The sequence below is a fragment of the Apaloderma vittatum genome, unplaced genomic scaffold (assembly GCF_000703405.1).
Source record: "Apaloderma vittatum isolate BGI_N311 unplaced genomic scaffold, ASM70340v1 scaffold31091, whole genome shotgun sequence".
Lineage (NCBI taxonomy): Eukaryota > Metazoa > Chordata > Aves > Trogoniformes > Trogonidae > Apaloderma > Apaloderma vittatum.
In genome coordinates this window covers 11,199-26,468 of record NW_009700168.1, presented here as the reverse complement: position 1 = coordinate 26,468, position 15,270 = coordinate 11,199, and the positions used below count along the sequence as shown (strand labels likewise).

The window sequence follows — 15,270 nt, the reverse complement described above, 5'->3', positions numbered from 1 at the left end:
CACCTTCGGCTCTTACTTCTGCTTCGACGTGCCCAGCGTCCTGCAGGAGCAGTTCCAGGGGGTGAGTGCGGGGCAGGCAGCCGGGTGGGCAGTGCAGGGCAGGACCGGCGAAACCGAGGCCTTGGTTGCCCAGAGGGTTTCAGAACCTTTTCTTGTGGTGTTGGTACAGGAGTCACAGAATGAGACCTCTGAGGATCTAGTCCAATCCCCCTGCAGTAGCTCCCCCGGTAACGTGTCCAGGCAGGTCTTGAAAGCCTCTGGCGAGGAGACTCCACAATCTCTCTGGGCAGCCTGTGCCGGGGCTCCGGCACCCTCACAGCAGAGAAGTTTCTCCTTGTGTTTACGTTGAACCTCCTATTTTCCAGTTTGTGACCATTTTCCCTTGTCCTGTCACGGGACGCCTCTGAGAAGAGTCTGGCCCCATCCTCCTGACACCCACCCTTTAGGTATCTATTAACTGTTGATGAGATCCCCCGCAGCCTCCTCTCCTCCAGGCTGAACAGAGCCAGCTCTCTCAGCCTTTCCTCGTGTGGGAGATACTCCAGTCGACTCGTCATCTACTAGACTCGTGCTTCAAGGCCTGACGTTCCAGTGCCAGGGCTTGTCACTGGCATGGTTGCCATGAGGAAGGTGCACGAAGCCAGTGCAAGTTGTGAGTTCTTGATGCCGCCTGGAGAACTGGAAGTCTAAAACTTGCCCGTGCTTGACTATTGTCAGCTCTCCATCCAAACGACTGTTGGCTATGCTAGATGAAGTTCAAAGTTAGAACAGTGTTTGTGCCACTCTGCTCGTAAAAGATACATAGAATTGACTATGAGTACCTACACTGGGCTGGAAGAGTGGCGATGTTGGAGGTAGGAACCTAGAAATTACTTCCTGGGTCTTCAGAGCCAAACCTCCTGATACTGCCGATACCACGTCATGTTCATTTGCTGGCCGCCATGCTGCGGGATCTCAGTATAAAAGGTAGTTGCATTCTCAAAAGCTAGAAAATTTTGTTGTTCAGGGTTCAGACTGATAGCCCAGGTGATTTCTGGGATTTCTTCAGGGATGCTGGAGCCCCAAAGCTTGAATCCCTGTTTTGCTTGACTCGTTTAGCTGCCATTATTTCATGTGTCATGGTTTTTGAGAGATGATTTTACTCGTGTGTGCCATCTGCTGGTAGATTAGGAGGAGTAGGCTGAGAGTCACTTTCCTGTCCTTTGTCTGCTTCAATAGCAAAGGCAGAAATATACAGAGCTTGCATGTAACTGTTTTTTGGTTTTGTTTTAAGAAAAAAGCAGTTAATCCATAACATTTAGACAGTGAACTCCAAGCTAAATTGAGTGCATTTGGTGTAAAAAGAAAAAAACCAGGCTGGTATTTATTCCTTGATCCTCCATGACTTCTCACTGGTGCTTTGTCCTAGAGAACTGTTTCCCTGCAGCCTTGGACATTTCTCCTACAGCAGATCTGAAAAGTCTGTAAATATGATGGCTACGTAAAAATCATGTGGTTAAAATCCTTTCCTTGTGCTTGTTCAAGACATTGAGCTGGTGCCTACTGATGGGGAAGACAGTGTCTGTTTCCTAAGGCAGGTGGATTTTTAGAAAATCTAAGTTTTTTCCCTTATAAGGTGTTGAAGAGATGTTCCATCTAGTAGCAAAACCAACATTATTAAATCATGCTAGGACTGCTAGTTTCCTACTGTTGAGCAAATACTTTATAGCTGTGAATTACTAGGGATTACCACTAAGTTTCATATTTACACACTGCTTAAGACTTTCTAGTACGTAATGAAGAGTCAGATCAAGCTAAACTATAGGCAAGAAAGTAAGGGCTCAAATAAACCTCGTGGTGCAGTCTCCTGGCTTTGTTTTTTGGACTGAGACATGTACAAAAATGCTGAGCCCCTGCTACTGCTATTGTAGAAGGGGAAAATGTGACATGCCAATGGCCACTCATTTCTTATTTGGCAAGGACCAGCTTCCTGGGAGAAGACACAAGGCCTCTAATTCCCGACTGCAGAAGTGGGAACTGAGCGGGAGAAACAGAAACCTACCAGGCAGGAACTTAACTTAGTTTTTAAAGGAACACGTGGGGTTTTGTCTGTTCCCACTGCCTAACATGGGCTCTGTGATTTGTTGTGCAGAACCTGACCTGCCCCAATGGAACCCACCACAACAGCACGGGGCACAACGGCACGCTGGACTGCGTTGAAGGCTTGGGAATGACGCCTGCAGAGTACAACTTGCTGTACGCCATCTACGCGTGGACGTAAGTCGCTTTGCTCTTGCTTTGGGGGAAGGGATGGTAGTTTGCCAGTGGCTTCCCAGCAGCAAGACACAAACATTTCTGTTCTTGTTTTCTCCTAGAAATGCAGTAGTGGTTATTCTGGCTGGGTTCCTGATAGACAAACTAGGAAATCGCTGTAAGTTCTGAGGATCGATTAATTTATTCTTGTACTGAAGTGAGATTTCAGGCTGTTCTTTTGGTGCAATGGGAGGATCAAAGGTTCCACTCCAGTAAGGTTGCAGAATGTTGGGAGAGGAGAGAGAGCTTTGCTTGCAGATATTGAGACATTCTCATCCTTTGACCACTGACTTACGCACTGAATTTACACAGCAGAGCAGTAAATGTGCCTTCCTCTGAGACACATGTCAACAGGGAATACATGTTATCTGTTTTCAGTGGGACAAACTGATAAAGCAGTTCTGTTCCCTGCTCTGACACTTGTTCTCGTGTCTGCCGTAACCTAAGACTTTGCAGTCCCAGCCAATCCAGGTATACCCTGTCTCTGTATCACAGAGGTAAACATCTTATGGATGAGGCAGAGGCACAGAGAAGATCACATGCTCTGGGCCATAGTTCGCAGTGGAGCTCAGGATAGCAACAGGGACTCTATAGACCATCCGCAGTCCTCTAACTGACTTATTCTGCCTCTCTAACCTTCACCATGATAATATCACTGTTATTTTGAGGATTCCCAGGTCATTTTATAAGGAGACAAGTCTTTACAAAATTTAAATATTGAGGGTAAACTGATGGAAGCTCACTGTTTCACTGGCGCGTGCTGAAGTTGCTCTTTTGCTTTTTGACCAAGAATGCTTTTGTCCTGATATCAGCACATCTGTTGAGGTTTGTGTATTTTTTTTCCCCCTGTTTCTCCCTAGTTGGTGTCTTTGTTTTCTCTCTTCTGACTGTGCTGGGATCATCAATCTTTGCTCTAGGCTCACATTTCAAGGGGTCGCCATACCTCCTACCAATGATGCTAACAGGAAGACTGCTCTTTGGCTCTGGGAATGGGTCACTTACTAGTAAGGAATTCACATTTTTAATTATGTCTCACCAGAGGGTCATAACACATTTTGATTCTGTCTCCTAGACCCTTGTCCTACCACACAGCTACACCTGCTCTGCACCAGGAACTTGCATTGCTAACAGAAAGACACTGCTCCTTGAAGGGTTGCATGGATTTAATGTGTGCCCAAATGTTGCAAAGTCTTCATAGAATCACAAAATAGTTTGGGTTGGAAGGGACCTTAAAGATCTTCCAGTTCCAAGCCCCCTGCCATGGGCAGGGACACCTCCTACCAGACCAGGTTGCTCCAAGTCCCGTCCAACCTGGCCTTGAACACTTCCCGGGATAAGCATCCACAGCTTCCCTGGGCAACCTGTGCCAGTGTTTCACCACCCTCACAGTGAAGAACTTCTTTCTAATGTTGACTCTAAATCTACCCAGTTTCAGCTTGAAATAAGGGTGTCCTTCTCCCAAGGGGTGAGGACTGACAAGTGATTGCTTTGCCTTTGGGGTTATTTTCGTTTGCCTTATTTGAGGGATAAATTCCTCTCCCGTGTCCCAGCATGATGTAGTACATTTTAAAATGGAGTGACCTACCTACACTTGGGATGTGTAGAGGTCTCGTACCCTAGGTCAAGCACTCCAGCTTGAGAGGCTGCATTTTGTGCTTCTGTGCAATGCTCTTGGCTAAGTCTGTAATTCTTCAAGGGAGGATTTTTCTCTTCTTCAAGTTGTGCAGAATCGTATCACAGCATTCTGGTTCAAGGGGAAGGAGCTGGCACTGGCATTTGGACTGACTCTGTCTTTTTCCCGCCTCGGGAGTGTCCTCAACTTCTTCTTCACACAGCAGTTTGAGGCCAAATTTGGAATGCAGTGGACGCTCTGGGGAGGTGAGTTTTCTTTGTTACTTTGGCCTTTTCTTTTATAGACCTAAAGCTAGCCAGTTCTGTCCAGTTATGAAAAGCACCTGAAGGAGAGAGTGAAGTTAGCAGGAGGAGGTGGATTATTTTCCAGTTTTTCCTGTATGCAAGAGTGGTGTTTTCTTCAGTGACGCGTGAAGATTCTCTCTAAAGACATTGTTTCTACAGTTTTCTTGAGATGTTTCAACATCTGCAGTCCCGGGTAGTCAGTACTTAAAGTTGTTTTATTCCCACGGAATGGAAACTTCAGAGTAAAACGAAATAGGAGACTAATGTGTTTATTCTTCTATATTTTAGCTAGCAGAACGTGCTGGTTCTGTCATAGTAGTCAGTATCCGTATCAGTTTCAGCGTAAGATGCCCTGCATGTGGACTGATTTAACTGTGGGTGTAAATTACTGTGAGAAGCAGAAGTTGAATTACATGTTTCTTAGTGTGAATCTGTTCAAGGGCAAATCTTTAGGAGATTTGAGTTGCTGACCTCTCTTTGGTGCTGTGAGATGGGATTTGCCTCTAGTGGAAGGGATGATCTGTTTCACAGTGCACTTAAGTAGTGGCACACAGGTACACTGAGGTGTGGGAACGGTGAAGACAGGGAGACCTGCCTCAGGTCACCCTTTGTGGACAAAGGCTCAGTGATTATAGCAAAGTGCTATTTCCCAAACAACTAAACAGTATGGGATACCACCTATGGAAAAGAGGAGGCGTATGCTTATCTCATCTCTTGCGGAAGTTGAAACCCGTTGGTCTCCTCTGCTTCTAGCTCTCAGAGAAGAAACTCTTGTTGCTTCCCATCCCACACTGTTAGTTTAGTGCTCATTTGCAAGCACAGCACAGCGACTTCAGTGGCCCGTGAAGGGATAAATACGTCGGGCAAAGTGTGTGAGCATCACAGAGATTGTTTTGGCTCTTTGGAAAACAAAACAAACTCTCTTTCTGAGAGAAGACTGACTGCAGCAGATGCCCGTTGCCAAACTTGCTCCTGGCACAGCCAGCACAATCTGACTCATTTCTCTGGAGCCGGGTGTGCTGACAGGGCACATTGCAGGAGGTCACATAAAGAAAGAGGTGTAAAAACTCAGCTTCCAGTACCAGCCCGTGTGTGATACATCTCCTTCTCAGGGGACCGCAGAAGTTTCTGACTGTCTGGCTTGTTTAAACCCTGGCTTTGTTAGTCAAGGACTCTGACAGGGTGGTAAGAGGTAAATGGTGCTACTGTATGGCTGCAGGAGGGAAGGCTGATAGTGTTAAAAGCATGTGATTACTTGCAGTTGGTTTTGTTGTTCTGCTCTCTCCACACTAAGGAATTTCTGACACCTCTTGTTTTTCCAGGTACCCTGCTCTGTGTGCTTGGGTTTGTTTCAGCCCTCATTGTCAGCGTGCTCGATAAAGTGGGTGTGAAGCAACTGGGCTTGGATGGGATTATCCAGCAAGAATCAAAAAAAGTGGTATGTGGTGCACAGACAGGTTTTCATCCCAATCCTGAAATCCTGGGTACATGGACTGGAGCAGCCTATGGCAGTAGGAGCTGGTCCCGGCCTGAAGAGGGCATTAACCGCTTCAGTTCAATCTTGCAGAGCAGTTCTTCGGGTACCTCTGAGGATATAGCATCTGCAAGCCACCAGACAAGTGTAAATTTAGAGCCCATGTGTTTGCAGCCTTCCAGCGAGCTGAGTTAGGACTGAGTTAGCATTCCTTTTCTGAGCCAGTTCCTTCTTCGCTGTAGGTGGCTCGGAGGAGGATTTTGTGCATAGAACTAGATCATAGCCTTTCTTTGGAACTGCTTTCTGGCTCACAGGATCGGTGGTAGCAAATAGCTAATCTGGTCAGTACTGAGCTGCCTTTTGCTATCTTCCATTCCTCCCTGCATTTTTCTGTCTAGGAACAAGTATTACAGGCAATAGGTTGTAATTTTTATGGCATTCAAATCTGTTAGGCAGTTTCCTTCTCATGAAAATATTACTAGTTTCTGTCTCAGTGCTGCGACTCCTGTTAATACGGTATCTTTCCACTGTGTTTCACATAAGATTTTGCAGTAGGCTCTTAATAAAGCCTGCTTAGAATATCCTCTTGCAGCCACAACCTTTGTAACAATCAGAAGAAAGCTTCTTTTGTTTTCTTTACTGAGTAGTGTTAAAGAAGGAAGGCTCTGGAGTCAGTACGTGCCAAATTTTGGTTAGAAGTACATGAGCAGCCTTTCATCTCCCCTTTACTTGCTCTTCTTAAATTGTTTGTGACCTTTAATGGCTTGCAGAGTGTGACATGAGCTGAAAACTCTTCCCTGATGAGTGAGGGCACATCTTATCTTTGCAGCGGATTCAGGATATCCGGCGACTTCCCCTTCGCTACTGGCTCCTGGTCCTCACCATCATGTTCTTCTACAACGGAGTCTTCCCCTTTGTGGCAGATGCCAGGTATTGCTCTATGGCTGACAGATACAAGCCTACCCGAGCTTTTAACTGAGTGGGAAATATGGGGGTAATATGTTTGTTGTTTCCACTCCTGAAACTCAGAGACACGTCTTTAACACCTAGTTAAAGATATGAGGGTTCCTTGACCTTTTTTTCCCTTCAAAGATGAGGGAGCCTTCTGAAGGAAAGCAAAAATAACTTAAAGGGAAATGATTCATCTGATATTTAAAGCTTGGAACACTGCCAAAGGAGAATCAGAAGAATTTGGGAGAGAGGAAAGAAGTACTTTATTTAAAAAATAGCCTGTAGAGATCTCACTTCTGTAACAGTCCAAGAAAGTGGCTGTCTTCTGAGCTGGGTGTTAGCTCCACGGGCCTGGGGCAGTTCTGTCCTTTGTTTGGAACAAAGCTGAGCTTGGTCAGCCGGTGTTTGTAAGTGAGGAGGCCCTTGTATCTCAGTGCAAGGCTTGCAGACTTCCTTTTTTATGCCTTCATTTGTTTAAAACAAATTGGGACTAAATTGGGACTCCTGCTTCTGTCCCAAGCCTGCCCCCGACTTGTCATTTTGATGCTTTTTTCCCTGTTGGTGAACAATGTGGCTTCTGTCACATAACAAGTGTGACCTTTTATATCAGCAAAGGCCTGCAGTGAAAAAAAATTGTTGTGGTAGTATTTCATTAGTGATGTGTAATAAGCCACTGCGAAATCAGGAGTGAAGAAATGTCATCATTGTGAGAACAAGTGACCTTACCCATTAGTAAAATAACGACAACAAAGATGGCAAAGATTGTGAAGGCCTTGGTGAGATGGGCTTTCTGTCAGTTGCCCCACATTTTGACTGAACACAGTGTCTTACTGATCCCACAGAATCCTCACTTCTGCCTCCTTGTAGAAATTTTTTTTTTTTCTCCCTGTGAAGCAGAAGTTCAGGCACCAAGAGTCATGTTTCACACATCTTTTCTCACAAAAACTGCTGTGCTACTTCCCAGCTGGAAAACCAATGGTCCCAACTCCACTGCTCTTGGGTGAATTTTGTCGCAGTAAATCCCTCGGAATCTCGTTCCATACTTTGCTGACAGCACTGGCTGTAAAGGCTCATTATTACTAATTTTAAGTAGTCATGCAAGTAGCCAAAAGATCTCTAAAGAAAGTAGTCTTTCTAAGCTTTTATGACTGTATGTCTGTAAATTCTGTAAAGAACTGGAGTAAGTTATAATGCTATTTTCGCCTGTCGCTAACAAAGGTGAAAGGCTGCCTTCCAACAAACAAATCTTGTGAAAATAAATCTCGGTTTGTGTGTGTTCTGCTTTAACCAGGTCTCCTTAAAAATGCCGAAGGGGAATTCCTAGTACTTCTAAACTGTATATGTTTGATTTAAATGCTGATCTTTGCTGCTGACTTATTTTAAAATAAGTGCCCCTCAGCACTCTCACCCTTGGACTGAAAATGCTTTCTGCCTCTTCAAAGAGAATGTAAAAAAACTAAATAAATCCATCTGTATGTCTCAGGCAGGTGATGGCAAATTGCTGCCTGTGAGCTGTGCTGTGTCACTGAACATAGGCCCAACTTCAAACTGCAGTTTTACTCTGCACTTGCAGAAGTGCCTTGGAAGTGACCATTTAAGCTGCCAGCTTTTCTGTGGTGTGCACCAATTAAAAATAAAATAAACCAACACAGGCTTGGCACTACAAACCTGACAGAATCAAATGTGTTTACAAAGTCCTCTCATTAAAACCTTTCCCATCTGTATGTTTCTGCTCAGATGTACTTTCTGTCAAAATAACCAGATCAGAAATCCTAATTATATCTTTTTTTCCCCCCCCCTTCATTTTATTTTTAGCAAGTTTATCCAGGATAAATATTCTGGGTACAGCCAGCAGGCAGCAGCTTACATTGCTGGGGCCGTGTACGACAGCTCCCTTGTTCTCTCTGCAGCAGTTGGCATATTAATTGTGAGTACTCAAAACCAGGAGCACTTGCTGATAACTTTATTATAATTTTTTTTTCTTTTAAATGTCTTTCTTACAACCCCCTCAGCCGGAATTGACCCTGTTGTTGCTGAACAAACAATCTTTTAATTCCTTGCACACTGCAAGATGTGCTTTAGGCTCAGCTAATTTACAAGAAGTAACATTAACCTGGTTTTCCCTCTCTCCCTTAATTATGCTGTTGGTAGCACCAAGCCCTGGCAACCAGCTGCCTGTTCTGAGAAGGCTGAGACTGGAACAGAAAGGATCAGGATAAGCAAGTAGATGGGAAAGGACAACCTGCACACAATTGCTCCCGGTTTTGTCAAGCTATTCCTTATTTCCATAACTGTTGGGGCATAACGGTGGGCTTTTCCTCCCCCTTGGTTAAAGCCTGCCGTTTCACATGGGTACTTGACACTGGTTCTCTAACAAGTGTTCCAGTCTCGGTTCAGAAGTAGGCAGGAGGAACTAGCAATAGCTAGTCTGCTACAGCATCAACAACTAGGAAACGACGCAGTGCTTTGCGCAGCCGCTCACGCCACTGGGATCCGTGGGAAGCAAAGATCTCTTCTGTTTATTCCCTCTCCCAGGACTATGTGGGACTGAGAGGCATCTTCGCTGTCGGCTGCGCTGTGGTGACTCTGCCAGTCTTCGCTCTCCTGGCATTTACGTTTGTTCCTCCGTTAGTCTCCACCCTCTGGCTGGGGATCACTTACTCCTTTGCGGCTGTAAGTTCACAATCCCACCGCTGCAGGTGGGTGCTCCGTGGCCACGCTTCTGCACCCCAGCTGGCGCAGCTTGCTGCCCTCAGGCCCTGGGAAGCTGCAGTTTGAAGTAATTGGCTCCCTGATCCCAAACGTGGTTGGTAACAAATAACCCCAAAGAATCATTACAGAGCAAAACGCAGAATGAACGATGGTTTGATATGGCATGAAGCATCAGTCTGTCCTTTTCTTTGTGCTTTTTTTACCTTGAATGTAACACCTGAATCTGCTTTGAGTCTTATGAGCTAAATCATCAGGTCTGCCTCCTCTTCAGAAACCTGGAGTCAGGTTTTTCGAGTTTCGGATACTGTGTGTTGCCTCCAGCTGCTTGAAAAGGACGGGGAACAGTCTAGAACCAGGCAATAGGCTGGGAGGGGCAAATACCAGGATTTACTGAGGAGAAAGTATAAACGTTGACTTAGTGGGAGTAATTCCTTTTTAACCCAGTGACCATCTAACACCTTTAAACAAGGCTTTGAGTTAATTCCTCTTCTCGTTACTCCTACCAGGCCTCGATGTGGCCATCCATACCTCTTGTGGTCCCTCGAGCGACTTTAGGGACGGCTATGGGGCTTGCAACTTCTGTGCAGATGATTGGAGTTGGCCTTTCAAATCTGATTGTCGGACACATTCTAGGAACAAAGTCCAGGTGAGAACGCTTTTTCCTTTTTTTCAGCAGTGACATCAGCAGCCCTTTAGTAGAGCAGTGTCTTTGCAACCTGACACTGCAAGGAAGCACAGAGGTGCTGTAAATACTTTCAAGTGACTCATTGTTCTGTCCTGTTTTGGCCTTTTGTAGTGAATTGAAGATTCCCCTGTGGCGCTGGCAACAGATGATGATCTTTATGCTGGCAAACACTATTGCATGCATTGTTGCCTCTATTAGCCTCAACGCCGTGGACAAAAAACAGGTAGGTTCCCAATATAAAAATGGGAATGTGTAAAAAGAGAACTACCTGCTAAACTATGGCTGCAGCACACAGTAGTCTAACCTAGTACTAAGCTACTGGTAGCTGTATTTTTTTTGCAGGAGGGTGAGGGAAAGGGCCAGGACACAGCTCTAGCAATATACGTGTACAGGAAGAACAGTGTCTTTTTTGTCACGGCTGCTTTGAATTTCTAGGGTGGGACACTGAACAGAACAAGAAAGGGAGCACCTGTGGAGCAGGACAGAGACCCAGTGGATGCAGCACCGCTCCTTGACGATGGAGCAGGAACTGAAGGCTCCGGCAGCTGAACCTCTGCCGTGTGAGAATGACGACAGCTGATCACTTCCCTTTGAGAGCACATTTTTAGCCTGTGTATTTTAAACATCTTTAAAGGGAACCTTGACGGAAATTGGCTACAGAAAGGGAATGTTTCCACTGTATTCTGCCTGGTGGCACACAAGTAAAATATGTAGGGTTCTGCTGTAGGGTTCTTGGGCATTCTCCAACATACAGAGTCCTGCACGGTGCACTTTAAGAACCACACTGCAGTCACAGTCACCCAGCTGAAACTCAGCCCTAAGCTATTAGATGGTCACCTTTCACTCTTGCATAGAACTTGCCCATGTGAGGTGTCCCTACCCAGCCACTGCTGATTCTTGTCATGAGCATCCCATGCACAAGCCAATGCCTGTCCTGTGGCGGGAGGCCGTTTCAGTTACTGCTCCAGGTGAGCAGGTGTCTTTCACAATACATACCCATGCAGGTGACACCGTCATTTACTCCTTAGGCAGGAGACTGAATTAATCAAGTTGGTTCCCTTTTGCACACAAGCCTAGCTTAATTGCTTATTGCCTTATTAGAAATGCTTCTGTAAGCCATGTCTGCTCACCTGCCTTCAAAAGCAGGTGCTCTTACTCATGAACGCTAGAGGCGTATTTTACTCAGCCTGACGCCCTTTTCACCACGCAAAACGCTCACAAGCACTCCCGCAGTGTTTACAAGAGCGCTGGGGATGATTTAAGAGTGAAGTAAACTTTAACATAGCCAAGTACAAGGAATGCTGAAGTCAATGACTTATGTAAATTATTACAAATTATTAAGAGGAAGAGCAGTTCAGCTGAAGTTGCGTTTAGTATAAACAGTAGTAGATGGAGAGCAATTTAGGCACTGGCAGCATCCAGTAAAGTCACATTTTAAGTAGATGTCACAGAAGACAAATCCACCCATCAAAGCAAACCTTGCTTAAACTGCTTTACAAAGGAGAACGTGTTTGAGGAGCAAGGTCTTCTGAGTTACACTGTGAATTCACTTCATGCCACAGACAATTAAAGGAGCTCCCTGTTGGAGTCTGGTGCAGCAGAAGTTTGGGCGTGGGGCTACAAATGACAGGACTGCAAAAATCATAGACTCCTTTAGTTTGTGGCGACCTCAATTTTGTTTGGTATAATTTGTGCCCGTTGACTCTTGTCCTCACTGCTCAGTTGTGCCCACTGCCTCTTGCCCATCGCTCCCTCATAGCAGCTACTTCAGCACTCTGATCTCAAACCTCTCCCAGAGCCATCTCACTGCCTGAGTCCCATCTCACACTAGGGAGCCCAGAATTCGACTCACTTCCCCACATGAGCTCTCACCAGTGTTCACACTGGTAAAAAACCTCATTCCTTCCAGACAGTATCTTTAAGTACATCCCTCAGCCTCCAGCCATTGTACTTCAGTGCTGAAATCCTGCAGCTGCATTTTTTTTCATAGTGGACAAATTCCATGGTGAATTCCCAAAGGTGACTATGAAAAACCACATGGAGCAGTGCTATAACCTCATGTTGGAGGCTTGGGTACAGAAGCATGTGTTCAACAGAGACAATTTTGTGTAAACACTACCAACACCTGGCTTAAAAGGAGTCACTTCAGCCAGGCTGCAGGAATCCCTCAGCTTGCTTAGTTTATGCCCCATACGATGCTGCAGCTCCTGTAAGAAGTGCTGGGGTACTCACCAAAAGTCCCGTGCTTGGTTCTTCATGGAAGAAGCTCAACAGCCAGCGTTCCTGTTTGCCATCCGATCATCAACTTCCAAACTGCCCAAAGAGGGAATTTATATTGAAGAGTTGTGATGTACTTTCCTCAAAATCTGCCACTGGCTAACAGGGCTGATGGGGGCGTGGCACCAGAAGCCTCCTTGCCTACTCGCCCCAGTGAAGTGATCCTGCCTGTTCCCTGTGGTTGCAACCTGCAACAAGAACTTGTGGTGGTCACAGAGGTGATCGTACAGATCCCCACACATGCTTTTAAAAATGCTTTCATATCATTTGTAGATGTGGGGAGATTCTAGTGACCTTCAAGTCTGTTGCACAAAGACCAGCTTTAGGCTGGGAGGGCTCTACTAGAGCCTCTTACAGGCAAAGAGCTGTTTTCAAAAGGCTGCTCCTGTCTTTCAGCTCAAAGAAATGAAGCTTGGAGCTGACGTAACAACTGTAAAGAGGCAGAGATGAGCCTTCCTGCAACAGCACCTGCTCATCTCCATTAGGGTCCATCAACAGCTTTCTATTACCCTTGTGAAACTATTCTTTTCATTAATTGCACCACTGGCAACAGGAAAGCCACCCTCACTTTGCCTGTCCTCCCAATTTTTACTTGATACCTGCTGTTGAGATGCCAGAGCTCACTTCCGAGAAACTTTTTGCAAAGTAATTGCATGGCTCTGTGCTTTCTTTGAGCTCGTTCACAAAAACGAAAGGGTGACGGTCAGAGCTCAGTGTGCTGCAAGACACGGAAAGACACAATCAGCTGGTTTTAATTTTGGTAGCATTGCACTGATTTTGTGCGCAGGTAACAGACCCCCCCGGCACTCACCCTCTGCCTAGCCATGGGCAATCCTGGGAAGGGCAAGCTCTTTTCAACAATATTCTGTGGCAGAACCTTCCTCTTGCAAAAGGCAGTGCATTGCAATTCTCACAATATGAACTGTGCAACTTGAAAGTGAATGTTAGCTCAGGCAACTCGCTCTGAGACACATTTTATTTTTTCTGGTCATTGTGCTCCAGAGCACACATGCAGAAACCAGAATATTAAACATTTTACACAGTGGAGCACACATTTACCTAAGTTTGTGGGAGGTGGCAGTGGAGGAAAAACCATCGTCTTTATGAAGAACCTGGCATGACACCAAGTTCCCAGTCACTCCTGATAAAACCATGCTTCTGATAGACTTTGACACAGAGTCCTGCAGTTTTGGCTTAAGTGCTCTCAAACCAGGACAAGTGCACACTCAGCAGTGGTGCAGGAGAAGTTATCAAGAAGCCAAAGGCAGCATAGCTATTATTTAAAAAATATATGTGTATGTAGGAGAGAGGAGGAAAGTGGGAAGGTGAGACACCAGAAGGAGAAGGCAGCTGGAGCTCGAGAGCCTGGTGGGCAAAGGGAATTGCTGCATTCTTGCTGGTTATGGTCAGTTCTTTGACCTGCTTGAGGAGGAGGAGGTCCTGTTACCAATACAAGGATTTGCAGCTCGAAAGAAAGGGAAAGCCAGATTCAAGAGAGGAAAATCTTCATCCCCAGAAGGAAGACAAAACAATAAAAATACATCAGGGCTGCAGATGTGGCAAGATAGTTAAAATCTGCTTTCTGCTCATCGAGTGTGTTTTCAGAGGGAGGAGCAAGCAGTGACTGGGCTAGCGGCCTCACCGTCCAGCTCTGTCTGCTGTGGGGGCTCTGTACACTAGCCATAAATCACGACTTCCTGCACAGCTGACAAGTAATGACAGAAATGGCTCAGCACGTGCCTAAGTGTCTCCGTAATCCTGCCCGCTGTTCCCAGTGGGGAGCCTACGCTCACAGAGGTCAGGATCCGTTTGCCTTCTCTAGTCAGGGACAGCACAGCATCCCGGTTGTCACCCTACTTTATTCCTCAAGAAAAATAAACAACGGAAAACTCCAGCCTTGACAACATTCTAACTAGCACCTTTTCCAAATAGAAGTCATAGAGGATTTCAGCAGAGCTTCAAGGTGAGAGTCAAAAGGAGGGCTTGAGCAAAATGCTGGGTGTCCAGCTGGCTTCAGACTACAAAATCTGTAAGTTGACAGCTGAGCACTCTCCGCAGGCTGACAGGCAAGTGTGAAACTGCTGCCCACATAATCACACAGGTAGCCAAGACAGCCGGATGTCTGCGCACCGGTGTGATCGCATTATACGTAAGCGATTGCAAGGACGAACACGCTGCAACAGTTGTACACCACGCTTAAATAATTAGTGCTTAAATAATTGTCTCCGCACACCATCACTGCACATATGTTCTCTCCCTAGACAAGCCCCAAGAATGTACTTTAGATATTCCAAGTCTGATTAAGCTCCATTAATCCTCAAAAAAAACCCCAACACAGTAATGCTACTTACAACACTGACAAAGAGGACAGCAAAGTGGGCTGTTTATCAACAGTTGTGTAGCGATGAGTAGGGGAAATCATGCCCTGATCTGGGTTAATCAGGCTCACAGGGGATCAGGAGGGATGACCCATCACAGCTGGGCTGTTCCTTGGAACAGCATCATCTTGTACTGTTCTTGGGAACTAATCAGCAGCTGTGTTGAGCATTGTTCCACAGGAAATCATGCAAGTCATCCTTTATCTACCTTGAAGCTAAGCCTGTTGGAAGGAAATTAGTACTTGTTACAAGACTGAGACACTAAACTTGGATAATATTCTACCCCAAGTGTTTGAGCTACAAACCTTCAATTTAGGGGCAGAGCAACACAGAGTTGCAAAGTGAAACTATACTGCAGTCTGCTCAGGGTCAGCAGTCCAAAAGCAGGACAACCCTTCATTGCTAATGCATTTATCAAGGATATTCACAAGTTCCCACACTAAGGAGATATTACCCTAAGGACTGTGCATGCTAGAGAGAAGGGTTCTGACCCACAAATGGCAGAACTCTCCTTGCAAAGTACAGAAGTCGCTGTAGATACAAGCGGGGCATCACAGCCTGGAAATTAAGGGATGAGCACAGCA

The 15,270-nt window shown here is 45.7% G+C and overlaps 1 protein-coding gene across 1 annotated transcript; it reads left to right on the top strand.

The window, feature by feature from the left end:
- Positions 1-4: 4 nt before the first annotated feature.
- Positions 5-10,580, top strand: LOC104280873 (major facilitator superfamily domain-containing protein 1-like; the record flags this gene model as incomplete). The annotated part of the gene is made up of 12 exons (XM_009878666.1): positions 5-61; positions 2,132-2,256; positions 2,355-2,410; positions 3,153-3,296; positions 4,012-4,170; positions 5,532-5,647; positions 6,513-6,613; positions 8,450-8,561; positions 9,170-9,307; positions 9,853-9,992; positions 10,143-10,254; positions 10,467-10,580. Coding segments are annotated over 12 exons (1,374 nt in total), but the record flags the coding sequence as incomplete, so codon positions are not given.
- Between the last annotated feature and the right edge of the window lie 4,690 nt (positions 10,581-15,270).